Source organism: Larus michahellis, chromosome 1, assembly GCF_964199755.1.
Source record: "Larus michahellis chromosome 1, bLarMic1.1, whole genome shotgun sequence".
NCBI lineage: Eukaryota > Metazoa > Chordata > Aves > Charadriiformes > Laridae > Larus > Larus michahellis.
The window spans coordinates 2,371,141-2,394,169 of NC_133896.1; the positions used below are offsets into that span (position 1 = coordinate 2,371,141).

Consider the following 23,029-nt stretch of genomic DNA (forward strand, 5'->3'; position numbering starts at 1 on the left):
TGTCCTCAAACATTCCTGTCCCATACAAAGGCAAGGAACCAACCAATACCCCGATCGCAGAGGGACAAAGGATTCCTTTTACAACTGGGAAATGAGTGACGTATTGATACCCCGCATACAGGCAGGGTAGATAGAATCTACCTATAGAATCTATAGAACCTCTATAGAATCAACATGCAGATACAATTCCTGCACTGGAGAGCTTAACGTTTAAGACCGTTCCTGTAAATGAGTGAGTTAGAATCGCTCTGCTCACTCGCTTTTGCAGGATTCCAGACCTCAAGCAGAGGGAATTCTAGTGGAAGGTGTCCCTGCTCTAGTGGGAGGTGTCCCTGTCCGTGGCAGCGGGTTGGAACCAGACGATCTTTAAGATCCCGTCCAACCCAAACCAGTCTATGATTCTGTGAAATTCAAGCACAATTAAGGGATAACTTGTCACGTTTTGTTCTCTTTTACACAGAAGGGAGTAACAGCTCCAAGGGAAAAGCGGAGAGCTGGGGCTGAAATGGTCTCAGGTCGGAGAACTGGTCAGGAATGGAAGCGAAAGGGAAGAGACACTGCGTGACTCGAGTGTCACCCAGCACCCACTGCCCTTATTTTCCAGACAGTCTGGATACGTGGGTGCCTGCATGAGTGTCCAGGAGAAAGCTGATTTATCTGCACCGACTGTACCGCTTTCCCAATTTAATCACAGGATCACAGAATGGTGGGGGCTGGAAGGGACCTCTGGAGATCACCCAGTCCCACCCCCTGCCAGAGCAGGGTCACCCAGAGCAGGTGGCACAGGAACGCGTCCAGGCGGGTTTGGAATGTCTCCAGAGACGGAGACTCCACCACCTCTCTGGGCAGCCTGTGCCAGGGCTCTGCCACCCTCACAGCAAAGAAGTTCCTCCTCATGTTCAGATGGAATTTCCCGTGTTCCAGTTTGTGCCCGTTGCCCCTTGTCCTGTCGCTGGGCACCACGGAGAAGAGTCTGGCCCCATCCTCTGGACACCCACCCTTTAGCTATTGATGAGCATTGATGAGGTCCCCTCTCAGTCTGCTCTTCTCCAGGCTGAACAGCCCCAGGGCTCTCAGCCTTTCATCAGCACAGAGATGCTCCAGTCCCCTCATCATCTTTGTAGCCTCCGCTGGACTCTCTCCACCAGTTCCCTGTCCTTCTTGAACTGGGGAGCCCAGAACTGGACACAGCACTCCAGCTGTGGCCTCCCAAGGGCAAAGCAGAGGGGGAGGTTGACCTCCCTCCACCTGCTGGCCACGCTCTTTTTAATGCGCCCCAGGAGACCGTTGGCCTTCTTGGCCACAATTCAGCAAGGGGTGTGATCACCCCAGGCCCTGGTACGTAGCCGTTAACCACGACACTGGCAAAACTCCTATCACCTGTAAACCAGCAAAAACTGATCCAGTGACCAGCATCCATGTCAACCAGCCCCGCAGCCAGCCCAGCTTCTGCAAAGGTACTGAGAGAGGAAAAGGGGCCGTGAGGAGCCCTGTGGGATTTGCTGAAGAAACTGTGGAGGTGAGGTAGTCATTCAGGGGCCAACAGGAACCTGCTTCGCTGAACTGCTTTGGCAAAAAACCCCCTCTAAGGCTGAAACTGCAGCTCTGGCTCTGAACTTCCTCTGAACCCAGGCCACGGAGCAGCCTTGCTTTTTGTTCTGCCAAAATCAATGATAAAAACCTGGTGCCTCGGGAGAGCTGTTGCTCTTCAGCTTGAGGATCCAACCAGCTGCTCTACGGAAAGGAAACGACTTAATAGAAAGCTGAGTTGTTTTACAGGCTTCACTGGAATTTAAGGTCAGGCTATCTGAATCTCTCCATCACTTACCATGAGCTGCGTTGCTTCGTTCAGTTCATCCTATTTAAACAAGGAAAAACCTTGGCCACATCGTGAACATTCATGGTGAAGGGAACCAGAGCTCTTCCGCGGACATGACTCCACGCTGCGGCAAGGCGGGATATCTTCTGTGCACGCAAAGACCTCTGAGGACCCACGCTGTAATAACGAACAGCAAATGCCCCTCCTGGGTGGAAGCTGCTCAGGCAAAAGGGCCACGCTCTCTGTTAATGATAATTAATCAGGACAAACATTAACTCAAGAGTTTTATTTACTTGTCAGAGCTCTGCTCCACATACAGAAAAACAAATCTTCACATACTAATTACAGCTTCAGCAAGTTCTTAATAATTGTACTATTTTTTTCCTGATGACTCCTTACTAGGTTGTTCAAATTCACTTGGAAATCAAAGAATTACGTCTCATCCCTTCAAAGAAACACATTTTATTAAAAAAAAAGACTTGGAACTAGTTTTCACTCCCAACTTAACTCTGAACGTTTCACAAAATCCCTCTTCAAAATAATTCACGGGTACTACAATACAGGCAGTATTATCAGAGGCCCCGATGCTTCCACACATCAATTAAATCTATAATATTAGAGGGGGAGGAAAGAGAGAAATTAATGCCAGATATGGTCATGTGGCTGTTAGGAAAAATTCTACGCCATTTCCCAGCTGAGAGTGCCTGGGGAAATAACTTTGAGCTTTGGGAAATACAGAAATTACTTTTTAATAAAGTTACAAATAAATAACTTTGTGGGGGGCGGGGGGGGGGAGTTAATCAGAAATGGATTTAGAAATAATATTTGATAGACTTTGCTTTGTTGAAGAGAAATATATCAAAATCAGTGTTCCTGTTCGACAGCAAGGTTCAGCGCAATCATGACGAAGACTTGGCTAGTAGTGGCCATCAAGGGTTGGTCCTCTTCTGCCCGGACGGGATTGGAGGCAGGACAGGTTTGGAGTGGGAGCCTGGCCAGGTGACGAGCTGAGACACGTGGGAAGAACCAGTCTTGGACTTGCTGTATTTTCTCTGAAGATTGTCACTAGGGAGTTCGGTCTCTGCAGAAATTATATAAATAAGTGAAGAAGCACTAAGAAGGTGTTTATTTTAACGAAAAGTCAAAATTTACCGCAAAGCGTATCTCTGGATGAAAATCCAGTGTTTTACAGGGTGGGAAAGAGTAATATCTTCAGGAAGTCTAGTGACTGCTCTGCCTCATCCATGCGGAAGAGTAACTTTAAGCCTCAGCAGTCACTATTTTTAATTTCCCCAAAAGTTCACTGAGAGAAAGCGGCTGGATCACGTTGCGTTCGCACCGTGATGATTCTACCACATCGTAACATCGCTGCTTACCAGAGCGTCCTTAGCAGAAGCACGAAGAAGCTGCCCCGTCACCCAGATTCCAGTTACACACACAGCCTGAGCAAAACTGTTACTTTGGAATACGGTTCAAACCTTTCGATCTGTCCACTCCATTTTCAGCTCCTCTTGGATGGGGACGCTCGGCTTTGGCTTCTTCAGCGAGGCGAGTGTGGGGAACAGGGGTCCGAACGGGCAGAGCTTCAGCAGCGGACGCACCGGCTGAGATTAGAAATCGTCTGCTAGCAGGACCGGATTCTCTGGAGCTGAGAGAGGGAAATGATTCATGCTTTAAAATAGCAATAAAGAAAGCATATGCACCCAGTCTGACTATTACTGATGCTGCAGTCGCACAACTCAGTCAAAAGTCAGAAATAAATCCCAGCACGTACCAGTTACACAAAGCTTTTTCACACATTACAATTCTCTCAAAACTTCTAGCGCTAGCAAACACAACTGTGGCCTCTCTCAATTTTCGTTTATTGATTTAATTAATCAATCGCACGGACAGGTGCAATAAAGAGGTTGATGCCACGCAGTGAATCGGCTTCAGATCCGAGATGCGAACTCAGAGCTCCTTGTTTCCAAACCCGTGGTTCAGCGCTGCAGACGCCCTTCTCTCTTGGGGAGTCAAAGAAAATGGGAATTGCCTTGGAAAAAAGTGTTTCTGTAGTACCCAAGTGACAACACGGACCATGAGTAGCCATTTACCAGTGAGCAGTAGCCAAGGCACCTCTGACCTGCTATACCTCTTGCAGAAAACATAGCCAAAGCCAAAGCCTGAGTAGTCTGAGACCCCGACGATGATAACAACCATGTTGTAGCTTGTTCTGATAAAGGCTTTCCATTTCCATCTATATACTATCAATTTACTTCAAAAAAAGTAAGGAAATTGATTGATTTGGAGAGATCAGTAACTACCCATTTAATGCAAAACTGTAATATATTATCTGGAGCGATGCTTAAGACATCTCATAATGTCTCTCTTCACACAGAAAGGACGGTTCTGGTCTAGGCGAGAGAAACCGATTTAGGAATGTGGGAGGAAATTCACAGATTATCCGCCCTGACCTTAGCCACGGCGCAGGCCAAAAGAATTTCATCCTGTAATTCTTGCAAGGAGCATTTAGCTCTTGAGAACACTGTGATTACAGCGTTCTGGGGAATAGAAAGAAAGTATTTCAGTGGCATTTTAATAAATCCACCCAATAAGAAGAAGGGATCATGAATAACGAGACAAAACAGTGTGGTACTCCCATAAGAAACAGGTAATTATCTTCTCACTAGATGTACTGTGATGAGAAGTTTGCCGTTGCCTTCAAGGTAAAGGAATGTTATATCCTGTGACGTACTGAGCGCCTTCTTCTGAGGTCCACTGCATCCAAGGAGGCTCATCAAACACTGAATGCTCTCGCCAAGTGCTTAACCCTAGTCGTAAACTCATTTTAGCTGCCTGTAATACACATCAGACGTAACTGTGGCAGGGATAAGAAATTATTAGGAGTAGTAAATCCAGGCTCAGTACAAACAGCAGCTTGGACTCTTCAACAACATCTATTCCAACTTCTAAAAGGCTGACTACTTCTGCTTTTGCTTCAGAGAATATAGTCACACATTCGCCTACAAATAAAGGCTAAAAATAGCTATTAGATAATTAGAATTAACCCCCTGTGGATGTCTAGCTGCAGCTACGTGAATGCGCTACGTTAAAATCCAGCATCCCGAGGCGTTCCACAAAAATCTTTATTGTCTTCCTCCCCGGCCGTCCCTTTCTTAAAGGGCAGAAGACAAGGTAAAACGGGGGAAATAATTTACGTACCACTTGGCAGGGTGTAGTGGAGGCAGGTACCCAGGCTTTTCTAGTCATAGGAAACATTTAATCTAATAAAGGTTTCTTGTGAAACTACTCAATGAGAATAACATCAAAAATAAGCGGGATGATTAGAGTTTATGAGGTCTCTGCCATCTAGATGTCCAAGGTATTTGGGGGGGGTGGAGCAGAGGAGCTGAGAACTTACTTCTCCTTTGTGCTTTTGCCAGGTGACCTGTAAATGAGTTTGGATAACCTAGTTTTAGTCCTTCCCTGACAACTATTATAGGCAAAGCAGGCGTGTGTTCCCTCTAGTAAAATTTCCCAGTTAGCTACATGGAAAATAAATGAGAAATAGGAATCTTAACCCCCACCCAGTATTACCCCTTGGAGTAATGAGACAAATGGATTCTGTGCGCGCTAAATGCAAAATATGTTAGTAGTGAGTTGGGGAGTAAAGCACTGGGCTGCTATATCACAGAATCACAGAATCTTCATGGCTGATAGATTTATTTATAGATCGATTGCACGTGATGTCCTAATATCCCAATTGACAGATATTTTTCATTTGATTGTGTTTGGCAGGAAGGGAGAAGTGCAATTAAATATGTGCGACAGTTCCTTGTTAAACGCGCTGGTCAGTGGTAGGTGAGGTTCTGACTCCACTCTCAAACTTGCAAACGATGAAGCATAGTAACAGATTGAGAAGTTAAATTTCTACTCTCCAATTCACTACACTTTGCCCCTCCTCTCTTCTTGTTATGCTGTAACCAGATCGTTTCAATATCCTTACTAACACCTCTGCTGGTAAAACTGAGTAATGAAATACAGCCGACGGGGACCTAAGGAATTTATCATTGCCTGTGGTGAGCAGCAGTCCTTTAAAGTACAGTTGTAAGATACATTGCCCTAAAGGACTGCTGCTCACCACAGGCAATGATAAATTGTTTAAGCCTGCGAGTGAAAACAAATGGAACCTTCAGGCAAAAACAATCCACACTTTCATGTGTGGGAGAGTTCGGCCTCCAGCAGAGGACTTCAAAAATCCCTGGAAGCTGGCACGGTGTTTTCTTTGGTGAAACCAGGGAAGACTAGGTCCTCACAGGTTACTTCCAAGGAGAAGACCACAGCTATGGTCTTAGCAATGAAAAAGAAGCCATGGATGTAATTAGAAACTGTCCTGCTGAAAACCACAGGTCAGTGAGCAGATGCACAAACAAAACCTTTAATTTTCACTCTTGAATAAATGCAGTCAGGACCATCTGTTTTACTTGTAGAGCACAAGTAACAGAACAACTGCAGGGCTTGAATCCAACAAGCGTTAGTGACCTGAAGAACAACGATGCCGTTTCCACCACAGCTCAAGCTTAAATAAAAACAGCCAAATTTGAGAAATAATGCAAAAAAAAAATGTGGGACCCGGACACAATGTTGCCCAGTGAGATATCAGACTAATCTGCAGTCCCTGATCGTGGAAAACATATTTCCTTCATCAGCTGTGCCTGCAGGTCAATACATTCATGCTCTTACCCCTTGATGCCTTTTTTTAGTTTACTCTTTCTTCCATTCCAAATGTTGAAAGCGTAAAATTGGAGAGAAAGAAAAAGAAAATATTAAACGACCTCAACATTCAAACAAAACCACCACAGGCTTTACCACAATACTTCAGAAATGTGGGATTTTTCTCACCAATATTTCAGTTGCATCCACCCAACAGCATTTCCATCAATCACGCCTATAAGCAAATTTCTTCCAAACGTTCCATATTTCTCCCTTGCGAAAGGATTTGACAACGTGACTCTATACCATTTTGCTGTAGGCCATGAGGCACTCACAGAAAATGAATCAGATTAGCAGTTTGCTTTTTCTCTCCTCACAGTTGTTTTTCCACTCGGTTATTAACAGCGCGAAATGAAAACACTGCTAAAGTCAAAACACCAAAATGTGGTGGAGTGGAAAGACATATTTATGCCCATATGCGAAGGGTAAGACCTTTACAACTCATCATAGCTTCACACTCATTTGAGTTATGGGCCTTGCCTCTTACTGGTAAGGACAGATGATGCATAATCCCTCGGCAACCTATTACGCACTCGGGTTTTTTTCATACGCTCGCTCTGTTCCCCGTCAGCACACTCCACTGGGGCACAAATACTCAGGACAAATGAATCTGCAGAGGCCTACGGTGTCAACCTTTTTACAGCATGCTAATTAACTACTTGTAATTACAGCGGCAGGTAGTACATCACATCGAGGGAGCTGGCAGTCTCTCTAGGATATAAAAGGAGCGCTGAGATTTTTTTTTTTCCAGTGAACGGGTTGCAATCTTACAAAGACGCTCAGCATTTCTCGCCCATCTGACTTCACGTGAAAAAGTGCCTAATGTGTTATTAGGAGGTTATTTAACAGTGATTTTTAAAAGAGGTGAAAATACACAGGTGAAAAATACATGGCATGGTAATACACCAGGAAAGGTACCTTGGTTTGTATGGAATGAGAACAAGGTATCAGACATGGGACCGAACCAACAGCCACATGGCATAGACATCAGCCAACTCTAAGATGCAGCTTTCAGATGAGCTTTGTGGCAGGTTCCGAAGAGAACACACCTATTTCCTAGCGTGGATGAGGGATCTGGCGTGTTGTGCTTCACTAGGTCATGCTGTGTGGCATCCGGCTGCTTCTGTGTATCCCTTCTAGGCACGAGATTACAACAGATGGCCAGAGGAGGGGAAAAAAAAAGGTTTATGCAGGATACTGCATAGAAAGGCCACAATGTCACTTGCCACAACAGCAGACAGGCTTGTTGGCAGACAAAGCTCAGACGTACTTATGAAACAGGACCATCAGAGTAAGTCACAGTCATCTTGTGGCCCCACAGAGCAAGTCAGGAAAATACAGCCTGCTTCGTAGCTGAAGCCCTAAAAGACACTGAAGATGTAGCCTCTTCAAATCTTCTTCTATCCTCACCTCTCCCCAAGCTTTAAAGGAGATAGGAGTTTTCTCCCTCCCGTATCTCAGAGCCTGCTTAGCTGTGGTACAAATAAATGCGGCTGTTCATCGCTCATGAGCAGAGATGCTGGCCAAGATACGAAGCACAGCAGCACTGGCTGAGATAGCAAGAGCGGGTACAGGTACTACAGGGCTCAGTATCCCGATGGGGTCCTGCTGTTAATCATGGATGAGATATGAATTTGAAGATCGTAATATCACCCGGAGCTTCCCAAAAGCTCTGTTCAGCAGTAGCTATGGTAATCCTCTAAAGAGAGAATAGGAAATAATTCTGAAAATAATATCTGGTAAATTTGTGTAAAAAAAATATTTATCACTCAAGTTCTGTTTTTCTATACCTGGACCAAGATTCTTTCAGCATCTTTTCCCTTTCAAACATCTTCTTGATAGAAAGCTCTTGAAATTCCCTTTCTGTGTATGTGAATTATGGCGTCTAAATGAAACCATTTCCTGAATGACAAGACTTTGTTTTATGCTGCAGCGACACGTGTTTAATAAGGCTGTTGGTGTAACAGATGAGACAACTGCATTAGCTTGGGAAATGGTTTTAGATCTTGCACATTGCAGCATTAACCTTCATTCCACCCAGCGATGAGCTGCTGTCTCAGAAACTGAACTCACCGGCTCTCCGGGTTAGTCAGGGGGAAGCTCTGGTCCTGGGTGACATTCCTTCCACCTGAGAGCAGAGAAGCACGTGTTGTTGGGTCCAGTAAGTGTTGGCGGGAGCTGCCCGGTGCAGGAGTGACAGCCAGGTCCCTGAAATGATACAAAAAGAAAATAAAGTGCTTGTTACATGCATTTATATGCTGTGATAGTATAATTAGTGCTTAGTGAGTTCACAAGACCCATTCAGATGGGGAGGAGCATTGCCTCCGGTGGCAGAGAAGCAGCAATGAGCAGTTGGGGGTAGGAACCTTAGTTACCCAGGCTCTATTTATAACCAATGGCGAGGAAGAGTCACAGCTCCAGTATGAACAAACTCGAGCTTAAGTAGACATCTAAAGCGGGCTGGATGAATCAATCTCCACTGAGACAAAGCACTGCAGGGCAACTTGTTGAGATAGAGACATTTTTATTAAAGATACGCAAAATCAGGTGAGATTAATCACAGAATCAGAATGGTTAGAGTTGGAAGGGACCTTAAAGATCAACTAGTTCCACCCCCCTGCCCTGGGCAGGGACACCTCCCACCAGCCCAGGTTGCTCCAAGCCCCGTCCAACCTGGCCTTGAACCCCTCCAGGGATGGGGCAGCCACAGCTTCTCTGGGCAACCTGGGCCAGGGGCTCACCCCCCTCACAGCAAAGAATTTCTTCCTGAGATCTCATCTCAATCTCCCCTCTTTCAGTTTAAAACCGTTACCCCTCGTCCTATCACTACACTCCCTGATAAAGAGTCCCTCCCCATCTCTTCTGCAGGACCCCTTCTGGTACTGGAAGGCTGCCCTAAGGTCTCCCCGGAGCCTTCTCTTCTCCAGGCTGATCAGACCCCTTGTAAGTAACTCACAAGGTGAGAAGTTTCATCTTCACTGCCATTCATAAAATCTAAAAAAAAAATCATTCCCCCTAATTGCAGTATTGACACCACCTTCTTTATAGAGTAGAACCGCAGAGCTAAAACCGAGGAGAAGCAGCACTGAAGACTGGCAAGCACGAGAGGTCCTTAATGAAATGCTGAACTTAAAATTATTAAGTCTTGGAAGATTCCATGCATTTACCCTCTGTACCAGCGCCATCCCACCGACACACCTCAACTGAACACTGAAGGAATCTGTTTATTTTTAAGGGCAACGAGCCTATATAACTTTTGTGTGTGCCATTTTCCAGTTTCCGTAGGAAGCTTGTCAAGAACATTTTTAACTGCAGTAGCAACTGCTGAACCCTTGCTCCATGGGAGAAACTAGGTTTTTAAGTAGGGTTAATATCTTTTCTGATGACTCATGGCTACAGTTTCGGACAAAACCCCAAACCGTTAAGTTCTTCTTCATGCCCTCAATCATGCCCATTAAGGCCAGAAGTACACCCCTGCCACTTTCCCAGAGGAAACAGAAAGGCTGGAACCTCAAACTGTCTTTTCACGCCTCCTCATCTTGCCAAAGCAGGACTCTTCCCCCCTGTGGGTCTTCTGGTGCTTCAGTGATGAAGCTTTCCCCACTCCTCCTCAGAAATCAGTCCCTAGCCCAATACACCATGCATTGCAGGCGAGGTTTTCCTACTCTTCATACTTAAATTTCCCTTTCTTTAGTTTCTTCTTCTTATTAATACCTATAAATAAAGCTTCCCTAGTGTAAAGGCCTCAAGCTGTTACTGTTTCACTGTCAAGCAACCGCCGGCTGGTAATGGTGTTTGTTCGTTATCTGCTCAGATCAAAATCTGAACCAATTACATCAGAGAAAGGGCTTGATTCCATTAACAGCCCCCAGAGCTGAGCGCTCTCAGAAATAATTTCTTGTAAATCCACAAAATAATAATAATAAAAAGAATAAAAGCAAATCTCTCAGCAAAGAACTCTGTTCAATATATAGCACAGAAATACACAGCCTGAGAATGGAGGTTTTAAGAGTCAGAGCAGAAATCCGAAGACAGGATTCCAGGTCACCCCTCTCCTCTAAGGAGCGGGTCAGCACAGGAAAATGAACTCCGCTTCCTAGACCAAAGGTTTGGATCCAGAACCCACAACCCACTTCAGAAGCTACATCTCAGTTGATAAATAAACTTAAAACAACACGCCCGACAGCTAAGAAAAATACGCATATTTAGAGGTGTTATAGGGATGTTTTTTCACCTTCTGTCTCTGCACTATACGTCTTCTTTGCGTTGCCTCTCCAGCTTTGTACTGTCGTTATGGGTGTTTAGGCTCAGAGTGTAATTCAAATTGTACCGGGATGCCTCAGCTCAAAAAAAAAAAGGAAAAACAGGCTGGAGAAGTTAACTAGCACCCTGTGAAAAGGCAGAGCCATGCAGTTCAGAACAATGCCCTAGGTTTGTCATGGAGGAGGACAGAAATAAAACTGAAAAGCAAAATTACATTGAGGTCTGAGGTTGACTGGACAAGAGGGTCTCCAAGAAATGCATGCAACCACATGCATGTAAGTCTTTCACGTCCAGGAAGCCAATCCAACCTGAAGAGAGAGGCTCAACCACAGATAGACCGTGGACCTTCTCTCTTCCCAGTCCTGGCAAGGAGCTCCAGGGAAACTGTGAAGTGTAGAGTTTTCTTCCAACTCAGAAAAGCAAGATTGCATGGTATAAATTCTCCTCTCGGTGATGCCTGCTCTTGCTTACTCCAGTCCTTTCAGCAACATTTAGAGGAAATCAAGAAGTTAATCATTAGCTAAAAGCCTGATCTGAATGAGACTTCAAGCCAACCCCTTATTTATTACCCTCAAACACACAGACAACTACGGAGATTATTCAGAGCAAACCACTGAACGTCGCCTGTATGTTATATTAGGCAATGAGACATCAAAATGACTTTAATTACACCTGCGCACACAGCCACAGGCAAAAAAATAGAGAGGCCAGGTTTTTCAGTAATTTGGATTTAAGAAGCAAAATTTATGCAGATAACCCTGCGGGGCTGCAATAAATAAAATAGGTTAGATTCTTTTGTGACACCACTTTTAAAATTTTCTAACGCATACTCGGGAAAATTGAGCAATGTATTTCAGTATTTCAGTTTGGATTAAAATGTGTAACGATGAGATTAAGCATTAAAGAATCTTTTAATATTTACAGATACGCAAGCAATTCAAAACGCCTAGCACCTCAGGAACTTTTTTGCATGAATCATTTTTGGCATCAGTTTCATCTATTTCATAGAATTTAGACGCACTCCTGACTGAAGTAGGGTTCTCGTTCTCTGCAGCAGCGCTGCCCAAAAGCAAGCTGAGCCGCCTCTGCCCTCTACCATTTGTGGTCCACAGCCACCTATTTACGCTCCCAGTCACAGAAACACAGAATGGTTGGGGTTGGAAGGGACCTCTGGAGATCATCTAGTCCAACCTCCCTGCCAGAGCAGGGTCACCCACAGCAGGTGGCACAGGAACGCGTCCAGGCGGGTTTGGAACGTCTCCAGAGACGGAGACTCCCCCACCTCTGTGGGCAGCCTGTGCCAGGGCTCTGCCACCCTCACAGCAAAGAAGTTCCTTCCTCCTCATGTTGAGATGGAACTTCCGATGCTCAAGCAGCAGTCCTCTCTCAGTATGATGCCAGCACAAGCGGTTCTTTTCAACAACAGCAAGTTCGCTGATGACACAGAGCTGGGGGGGTGGCTGACACACCGGAAGGCTGTGCCGCCATCCAGAGAGACCTGGACAAGTTGGAGATTTGGGCAGACAGGAACCTTATGAAATTCAACAAGGGCAAGTGTAGGGTGCTGCACCTGGGGAGGAATAACCCCATGCACCAGGACAGGTTGGGGGTGACCTGCTGGAGAGCAGCTCGGTGGGGAGAGACCTGGGAGTGCTGGTGGACAACAGGATGACCATGAGCCAGCCATGTGCCCTTGTGGCCAAAAAGGCCAATGGCATCCTGGGGGGCATCGAGAAGAGTGTGGCCAGCAGGTACAGAGAGGTCATCCTCCCCCTCTACTCTGCCCTGGGGAGGCCACACCTGGAGTGCTGTGTCCAGTTCTGGGCTCCCTGGTTCCAGAAGGACAGGGAACTGCTGGAGAGGGGACAGCAAATAATGTTTCACAATAATGACTGGGCTACCAAGATGATTAGGGGAGTGTTATGAAGAAAGGCTGAGGGATTTGGTTCTTTTTAGTCTGGAAAAAAGACGGCTGAGGGGGGATCTTATCAATGCTTATAAATCCTTAAAGGGTGGGTGTCAGGAGGATGGGGCCAGGCTCTTGTCAGTGGTGCCCAGTGACAGCACAAGAGGTAACGGGCACAAACTTGAGCATAGGAAGTTCCACCTAAACGTGAGGAGGAACTTCTTTGCTGTGAGGGTGGCAGAGCCCTGGCACAGGCTGCCCAGAGAGGTGGTGGAGTCTCCGTCTCTGGAGACATTCCAAACCCGCCTGGACGCGTTCCTGTGCCACCTGCTCTGGGTGGCCCTGCTCTGGCAGGGGGTTGGACTAGATGATCTCCAGAGGTCCCTTCCAACCCTACCATTCTGTGATTCTGTGAAATCAGGATACAAATCCTCAAATAAAACACCACTTTAATGGAGTTACTCATATAGTTTTTACAACTAAAATCTAGTCTAACAGCTAAAAAAATAATCTTCAATTCAAGCAAGACATTATAGAAACTTTTAGGTAATCATATGGTATTTCTATCTGCTAAAAATACATATAATCAATTACCTGCATATTTCACAAATTTGTTCTTTTTAAATTATAATAATCTACTTTTTAAAGTACTTCTGTTATTTCGCTTCTGGTTACCTGCAATGCCCTCAGAACAAAGTTTCATTCTATACCAACTCCATCCCGCATGGCAAGCACAGACCTTCCTCTTGTATTTCCCAACACAATTTGAAATTAATCCGCTTTAACGATCTTCCTTCTATCATCTGCCCCACTTTGCTCCAAGATGTCACCTCCCCAGGGTTAGAACAGAGAGAACAAAATGCATGTTTGCTTCTCCCAGTCATGAGTCCACACCTTCAGTCAATTCAAACTCCCCTGGAAGTTCAGGGTAAAAATTAGGCTTTATATTGGAGTAATTAAGCAGGGGGGCATATTCTTTTCTCTTCGCTCCTCTAGAGTATTCCTCAGTGAGGGGTGCTACGGCAGCAAGCTTACCACATCAAGATTCATCAGCTGAAACCCTGTATAAGGCCGGATGCGTTACCAGTGAAAGAAATCATATTTTTACATAAACAGCAGACTGATTAAGTGGAGGAAGTACTTTTACGCACTGCTGCTGACAATGAAAATAAAGAAAAGGTGTATCACATTCAAAATAAAAATTCATCAGAACAAAGCTGTTAAGATTAAAGCAAGAATAGACAGGAAGAGGTTTTTTAAACTTAGCCAAGTAAAAAGAGAAATAAAAACCTCCAAATAAAATACAGCTTGAAAGAAAATAACTTCAAATGTGGATATTCCATGGGAGAGAGAAATCTGGGAAGCACTAAAGCTGAGAAGGATCTGGACATAACAATGAGATGAGATGTCGAGGCTGGATACCTAATGCTATAATGGCTGCACGAAAAGATCGGTGTAATTGTTGAGCAAAATATGCAGAGAAAATGAAGCATGGTGCTTCAGGTGAGGCTGTAGTGTCTTCTTTGCCAGCACTTGTTGTAGGGACACTTGAAATACTCTGTACTGATCAATTTTGAGAGTTAATTAACAAATTAGAGAGACTTTATAGTAATCCTACTGAATTTACTATGCATAGACTTCCAGAGAAAGCTGAAAAGACATTGCAATATATATAGCTTAGGTAAGAACCATGGAAAAGTATAAAACAAGATAACAGTTTAACCACCCCAAAATTATTTGGGTGCTGCTGCTAATGTTCCGACGAATAATGACATAATGAATTACCTTGAGTCATCTCAGTCGCACAATCTGCGTACAAATTCCTTGCTCAGCCCCTGATAAAAGCTAAAGAAAGCCACATCACCTTACATTTCCGGTAGGCTAAGAGCGCGCACAAAGACGGTTACTACAGCTAAGATGACACGCGATAACCTTTTAAGCTTCTCCTGACCCAGGTCCATCGTTATATATTGAAAGAAAGATCCATCAAACCCTAGGCGAGCTTTTCCAAGGTGAAGGCCCTTCTCTCATGGGTATTTAAAGCTTGCTTTAATTCTATATAAACAAACATGCTCAACAGAACAACCATACCCTTGCTGCTGGACTGGACTACATGATCTACAGGTGCTCCGCTATCTAATTGCTGCATTCCAGGATTCAGATCCTCTCTCAGAATTTCAAGCATTTTATAGCATTGATATTTATGGCACCTCTTGACTTAACCTCTTGCATGGAATGGGGTGTTGCCTACTCTTGCCTCCAATTCTGCTGAGCGCATCCATCCCTTGAGGCCTGGTAATTGCAAATGCTGATTGGGGGTGACAGGATTTTCTCTCACCTGCCTGACAGCTCTGCCAAAGCAGTCTGATACTTAACTCCAAAATCAGCTTCCAGAGAATGACTATTGTGGAATAAAAGGAGCAAAGAGCAACAAACTAAGGCAAACTCAGTTGAACAGTTCCCACTGCAACACCAAATCAAACCCAAAACATCTAGCAAAAGAAAACAGTTTCCATTTTTCTTCTCATTTCAACGTAATTGAAAATGAATGAATCCGCTACTTAAAAAACCCTTTTCTCTAAGTAAAGATTTGAAAATGCATCATAATGACGCATTTCTGCCTGGAAGCTTCTGCCATTGACTTCCTAGAGACAGTTTAATTCAGTAGGCGGTGGGTTTTTCCCTTCTTTTTTTTTTTTTTTAAATAGTCAATCTCCAGACTTTGTCATCGGAATGATTTTCATCAACACATCTGGTACGTACAATCGGTGACTGCACTTGTACAGCCTGAAAGGTGTAAACTTTTCTATTCATTCTGATGATTGCTGATATAGAGGCCTATGTGATACTTTAAATGTCAACACTTGAGCCTTTTCACGGCGGGTAGGAAAAGCGAGCAAAGAAAAATTCAGATTAGGAAGATTTACACCAGGGGGAGGCAGGAGTGCCACAAAAGATCGATCAAAGATGGCACATTGAGATTTATAGACTTTTAACACCATTTTTGCAGGGCTATGACTATGAGGGAAAAGGAAGAGAGTCAATCAAGACAAGATCCATTTTCTAAAAAAAAAAAATAAAAAAAAATTAGGAACTGGAGTCAGCTTTCAGAAATTCTGCTTTAAACAGAGAGATCCACAGAAGGTGCACTGCAGCAAACAACCCTGCGCTGAGCACGGCTGTGACTTTCCAACGCTAATTACTAGTAGTGGTAAAAAACGTGCCGGAGACTGTGAGCTGCCAGAAAAATGATCCTTTTCTGCTCCCTCAGAGAAGCAGCGTATAATAATTTCATAGGTTTAGACAAGTTATTGTGGATGGCTGTGTCTCATACATTTTCGGTACACATTTCGGGACTGCTGCGCTCCCAAGTCAAAAGATGGGCGGTGCGTGATACGTTTGTAGGGCTAGATTTAAAAGTGATAGAAAGGAGAGTTGTCTCTGAGATTTGCAATCCCTGACAGTTTCTAATCATTCATCCTTAAGAGCAGTGGAGAGGAAAGCTTAAACAGGCATTTTTCACTGTATTGCAAAGGACTTGGCTGAAACCGCTCTACGTTACCTTTGAAACAGCTGGACATATGCACTAGGTGCCTTCCCTGACAAAGCCTGACGTGCTGCAGAACGACGCCTTTGGAGAGAAGCTTCTTCCTGATAAAGAAATACGAGCAACTTTATACAGCAATTTAAAAGTATATATGGTAACTTAATTGGCTGTGAGATTCCTCTCTTTTGCTAAGGCTCTAGAGCGTACGCATTTATATATTCTGGGAAAACAGCGGAGCCATATTATAACTAACAAGGTGCTAAATATGATTCACCGATCTACACAAACCAAATTTTCGTCTGAAATCTTGTTGGCTTTGAAAAATGAAGATCTTCATCTCCAGTGAAGCTCCATTTCTTCACAGTAGTCAAAATTGCCGGGATGTAGCAGGAAGGAATGTCTGCAGAGAATCACTTTTGATGCATCCCAGCCTCCCAGGGATAATTCTAGCTCTCTTGTTGTCTTCAGCTTCTTTTCACCAGCAAGGGGCTGAATACGGAAGAATTTGCCCCTGCTACATCTTAAATACACCGTCTCCTTGCTCCATCAATGCAGAAAACCTGCCTTACCAACTCTATATCAACCAATATTCCCCCCTTCAAAGGAGGAATTACCTTTTTCAAATTTCAGCTTGTTAAAATGACTTTGCATAACGAACACGTTATGATCTCAGCAGACTGGAAAATGTGGTCCTGAGTTTTAAGGGCCTGTTAATTAACGTGTGCTGTAGGACAACGTAATTTCTCGGCTCAGGCAAACGCAGCACCACAGTGTGCTTAAAAAAATAAAACGTAAATCACAGAGCAAAGTTATTAAATCCTGAGTTGTTATCAGCTGATAGGCATTGATAGCTATCAATTTAATAGCTCAATCATGTCTGTAACAGAGGTGTTCTGTCATGGCGTGAGCAATGACAGAGAACGTAGTTCATCTCCTGAATGCTCACGTTATGACTGTTGCGAATTCCTTCACTTTCCTTCCCTATTTATGCTAAATAAGGCTCCGCTTAGGTGCTCACTCAGCTTGTGTTTTGTTTTCCTTTCTTTTGGTAAAGATGTAACTCTAACTCTTTTTTTTCCTGTGTGGATTACAGGTATAGGTACCTTTCTGTGCATACCTTGCATAGTTAATCACAGCCACACAAAATTAGGGCAGGGCTGGCATGCTCACAAGGGGTAAGGCTGCAGGGAATCAGATCTACTGTCTTTCCCTGAGCAGCAGATCCTGCTTCTGATTTTGCTTGTGGATAATTCCCATTAATTTCTTCATATTTTTTATTTTCCGGTTCTACGTGATGGGAGTGGAATGTGGTTACTGCAGTGACAGCACATTATTTGGGTGTCAAGAGCACAAAAATCATTTGCTTTCCCAAATATAACAGTTTAGAAAAAAAATTTACTTTAAGGCCACAGACATATTTACATTCTTTTCATTAAATATGGTCTAAGAGGCACCTGTGTTTCACCTTGAATGTTTTACTATGTTGACACTTCAGCTGATGCTGTAAAGCTTCCTCTGCGTGTAAAAATATATTGAAAACTCAGTGTAGTAAATAACGAAAAGGTATTACCAGCACTGAACAAGGAGACTAATAAGAAAGAGAGCCTTGCGGCCACTAAGTTAGTTAAACGCAAGGTAAATGATAGTCTCCTCCATCATAAACCACTTCTCCCTGACTTTACAAAATGTAAACTTTCAAAATAAAAATAAAAAAGATGAAATAAAAAAGCGAGAAAAATGAATTGCTAGGGTGAGAGCGATGGCAGAGTGCCACCAAGGTAAGAAATACTCTGGCTTCTCTCTCACATTAAACTAACAAACCTTTGGATGAGAGGAACATGAAAACAAACCACTCTTGTGACATTTTTTTTTTTTAATTCTGCATGGCTTGAAAAGAGGTATTTCGTTTCGGAAGACTGAAAGATGGGAGGTTCCCTATTTATGTCGGCCATTTTATGGTCAGACCTTTCTCCACACCTAAGAGAGCCTTTTTTAAAGCCTGGGAAACGGGGGCAGAGGGGTCTGTTACTTTGCTCCATCTACAGCACTAACTGTAAACATCAGAGGTAGTTATAAATACGGAGAGAGTGGCAAAATTGTACAGCGAGTCATGCCTGCCAAGCCATCATTCATCATAATGACATCATCACCCTGGAATGGAACAAAGTTTAAAGCTTCCATTTTTCTTTTTCTCTTTCTCCTGTCGTCGTCGTATAAAAAGAGCATTAGACACATCTGCTCCGCAGCCTCAACTCCCCCACTGCCTGCAAGGGGAATGAATGCCTTTAGGGAAAGGACTATTAAGGAGAAGTAAAAAAAGGGAGAGAGATATGAAGCTGAAGTTGCAAAAGGTTCTTTGAAATCCAAGCACATTGTTGAATCTGTTGATTGAAAAAGTAAAAGCAGGTGAAAAACGTGCTTAAATCTGATCTCTGGCAGTTATCTGAAAGGCTCGGCTGAACGAGTTTTTCCACTGCCACAGGATGGCGTTCATAAGTAATCTTCATTGCCCTATTAACTGCATCTAACTATTTCCTCCAACCAGGAGAGTTTCATATCTTGTTGTAGAACTGACAGATGATATTCAGCTCCCTTGCACCAGTATAAAATTAGATGAAATCCGTTGCGATCAGCAGATTTATGCTGGTGTAAAATTGAGCAGAAATGACAGCTTGTCCTCTCATCTGAGCTTACCTGGCTCACTCTCATCAATCTGCCTTTACCTTTGGGCAACTGGTAAATATTGTTGAAATGAAAGACAGCCAGAGAACAGCTGTCAATTTTTTTCTGGAGAAAGAAAGGTCTGACTAACGTGTATTTTTTGCATATAACTTCTCATTTCTGTCTAAGGTTAGGGTAAATGCTTCTTACCAGAGCGCCCAGTTGTGCAGCTAGTTTGTCTGAGATGCCTTCTGGACAGCTTTTGGCTGAAGAGTCCAAGAACTCATTAACAGATGAAGACCGGGTGCCAGTAATTACTCTGCCGGGTGACAATCTTTGCTCTTGTAAAAGCCGTATTCTTGAACCTAGTATGGAAAAGATAATTCTCAACAAGAGTATTCTAAACACCACTTTGCAAACAGAAAGAAACTAGTCATTTGCAACTGTCATCAGTTGGATTTTGGCACAATTCTGGTTTCGGAAAAAATAAGTGTGAAAGTTATAAAGGATATAAACTATGCAGTTCCCCAAAAGCTCTTAAACCTTCCAAGTGTTTCATAGATAAAACAAATTTATCCCCCCTGAATAGTTAGGCAAATGAAAGTTATGAAAAAAATCTAAAAAAACACCCCTACATTAATGGATTAGGAAGAGGTGCTTAACCGTGTGTAAATGAGCTCATTTTGTTACGGATGCTCTGAGATGCACTACTGTTATGACCTCAAAGTTAATTACAGTCTATCTCCTTAGAAGTTTTAACCTTCTCAGAGCTCTTAGAATGTGACAGGGAGTTGGAGTGGGGCACCTTGTCTTCTGTTACTTGCCTGAATTTCTGTGTACAGAAACCCAAAGACTTGCATCACTGCTGTATCGCAAGGAACCAAACATGCCTGTGAGCCAGAAAGCTGAAGACACAACTAACTTGCTTTTTCCAAAAACATCTCCTTCTCTGGAGATATTCCAAACCCACCTGGATGCGCTCCTGTCTGACCTGCTCTAGGTGACCTGCTTTGGCAGGGGGGTTGGCCTAGATGATCTCTGAAGGTCCCTTCCCTACCGTTCTGTGATTTTTTTCGAATTTGAAAAATCTGTAAACTGGGAATTATCCGGTCTATAAAATGATATCTAAATGTGAAATAAAGTCACAGAAAAATTCTTATAAATATCGGTACATGACAGGCTCTGCAGAAATCCAAGCATAAGAAATACACTATATACATTAATTGTATTGTGTGTCGTATCAAAGCACAAGAGCTCACAATGTAAAAAGTCACATACAAAGGCAGTGGATGAGAGGCAAAGAGACGTCCCATCCATATGCATGTTCATCTACTAGGTATGGTTATTTTCCTTAGCATACGCCTTTATAAAAAAGTTTCAACAGTCGTCAGATGACTCTCAGCATAACCATTATACACTGCTGGTCTGTAGCTGCCAGAAGATCTGGTGTTAAGACCAGAGGAGATCTGAGACTGGTTCAGGCACAGTAAACTACTCACTTTGACCCTAAGTAAGTATAGAGCCTAACCTGCAGAGCTCCACACGGCCAGACCTGCAGTGGGATTCCTGGGGCCCACCATCACAAATCATCAGTCTTCGACATAAACGTCCCTTTCCTCGTTCGTAAAATACAAACAGTAACACACACTCCACAGGACTGCTGTGAGATATAATTAATAGTTGTAAAATACCGAGCTCCGTGGATGAAAGGGGCTAATGCAAGTACAAAGCGTTATCATCAGCTCTGAAATGTATTATACTTCTGCTATAAAAAGTTTTTAAAGGAAGAACTTATCTATTTTCTCCCGGTATTTTTACTCTATCCATGAGCAAAAGATCTTGCACAGCAGTTCATTAAAGAAAGAATTAACAACCTATCATAATGTCACACAACCAATCTTCCCCCTGCTACTATCTTACTAAAAATGTCCATATTAAAGACAACCTTGGGGCAAGTTTTTTAAAATAAATTATTTCACACAGTCCATAAGAAGAGATGATCGCTAGAAATAGGATAGTTAAATTTATTTAAACACCTATAAATGAAGCTCTAAATGAATTTAATGGTGCATAGTAAATTTAAAAGTTACTTTATGGACAGCAGAATTACCAAAATCTGGTCCTATTAATAAGGTTTCTGTAAGTAGTGACAAGTTGCTCACTGAAAGAACTCAGAACTGCTGAGGAATACAAAGTCCTTTAAAGGAACTCCAGATACATACATATATATCTTCAAAAATACCATGATTATATAAAAATCTTTTTATCTTTAATCCTCCCCCTTTTTCTTCTTTCCTTATAATCTAGTTAGGGTTCGGTGGGTTTTGTTGCCTCTCAGGACAAAACGTCTCCAGTCTTTTTAAGACAAATAAGTAATAATATTATAGCAAATAAGGCAAGGAAGTCTTCTTTCTCACTTCAAGCAAACATGGAAGCTCTGGAAATGAAAATAAAACCTACGAAGTTTAAGATTAAATAAGATTCTTCAGAAAGGTCCCCACTGCTGTAGCTCTGAGACGCCACAATATGTGTAGAAGCTTTTTTCTTGTCCACTGGGAAATCAGTATTTATTAATTCTTTCAGGATACAAAATTACTTGAAATGACGAACCGACGAATTTTATACTATCCTTCATTAACATTTTCAGACATATTTGCCCTCCCTTCAGCTACTTTTATTTGCAGCCTTCTGAGCCACACAGAAGGTCATGAATATTGGCTCTGTGTTACTTAGGAAACTCATTAACCCTCCTGTTGCAATGCATCTAACGAAGACAGCCATAAACCACGGAGGCTCTTGAAGTTAGAGGAAAGAGTTCACATAAACGAGCTTCCTATTAGTCCATGTTGTGCGGTATCTGAGCCACTGTAATGTCTGTTTCTTTTTTTTTTTTCTCCACTATTTTAGAGATCATACTCTCCTTTCATCACAGCTGGTAACTTGCCCTGTTTGGAATAAATTCAAGGGCTACAGCTGAGTTCTCACAATAGGTTAAGCTAACCTTAGTTATGTTGCCTCTGACAAGTGTAGTTCTCCTTTCTTCCTCTGCAGGCAGCCATGAACCTCTTCTCCCTTCCCCTTCCCTCTCTGAGCCAATTCAAGAGCTCCACGATGAGTTTGACCAAGGAATCGATCTGTATGAACGTTAGGGTTGGTTTTTTTCCTGGGTTAGGTTTTGAATGGAACCATTCCCTGATCCAGATTACAAATGACTGCACAATCAGACGAAAGAGAGCAACGAGCTGACTAGAAATGCATCGGCAGGAGAGGTGAACTGGGCATCAGCACTTTTTGCAGCAGCTGGATTAGCTGAAAGTGATGATGAAGCTCCAGCCTTAGTCATTCAAAGGCCAAAAGGCTTCTCTTAAACACACTCATTTGGGTTTACCCCACAGTGGGTAGCCCCAAAAGCCCTTGGAGTGAATTTATAAGTTGCCTTCACTCATCTTACTGCCCTGCTTTTCATATAACTCTTTGTGCTTCTGGCTAATCCTGGGGAAGAGAGTAAAGTAAGGTCTCGGTGCCATGCCATGTTCTTGTTGCTCAATAGTTTGATAGACGAAAGCTATCAGCCATGGACAAGTACCTTGCTTGTGATTCATCTACCAAGCTGGTGAGGGGTCTGGAGAGCTACCAGGCTGGTGAGGGCTCTGGAGACCAGGGCATATGAGGAGAGGCTGAGGGAGCTGGGCATGTTTAGCTTGGAGAAGAGGAGGCTGAGGGGAGACCTCATCGCCCTCTACAACTACCTGAAAGGAGGGTGGAGAGAGGTGGGGGTTGGCCTCTTCTCCCAGGTGAATAATGACAGGACCAGAGGAAATGGGCTGAAGCTGCGGCAGGGGAGGTTTAGATTAAATATTAGGAAGAATTACTTTACTGAAAGAGTGGTCAGGCACTGGAACAGCCTGCCCAGGGAGGTGGCTGAGTCACCATCCCTAGAGGTATTTAAGAAACGTCTAGTTGTGGCACTTCAGGGCATGCTCTAGTGGCAGAGATTGTAGGGGTTTTTTTGTGTGTGTGTATGGTTGGACTTGATGATCTCAAAGGTCCTTTCCAACCATGAAGATTCTATGATTCTGTG

At 43.4% G+C, this 23,029-nt stretch overlaps 1 protein-coding gene across 2 annotated transcripts in view; it reads right to left on the reverse strand.

Annotated features, from left to right (window-relative positions):
- Window positions 1-2,092: 2,092 nt before the first annotated feature.
- LRGUK (leucine rich repeats and guanylate kinase domain containing) overlaps window positions 2,093-23,029 on the reverse strand; it is a 52,728-nt gene continuing 31,791 nt past the window's right edge. Inside the window, exons 16-20 of one of the 2 annotated variants that reach the window (XR_012585291.1) lie at window positions 19,159-19,313; window positions 16,303-16,391; window positions 8,645-8,779; window positions 3,196-3,467; window positions 2,093-2,900 (exon numbers count right to left, since the gene is read on the reverse strand). Coding sequence is in view for 1 of the 2 variants with exons in the window: in XM_074573186.1 (XP_074429287.1) it covers window positions 2,749-2,900; window positions 3,298-3,467; window positions 8,645-8,779; window positions 16,303-16,391; window positions 19,159-19,313 (701 nt within the window). In the remaining variant the exon portion in view is untranslated. The remainder of the gene's footprint in view (window positions 2,901-3,195; window positions 3,468-8,644; window positions 8,780-16,302; window positions 16,392-19,158; window positions 19,314-23,029) is intronic. The other variant, XM_074573186.1, reaches the window with a different exon arrangement.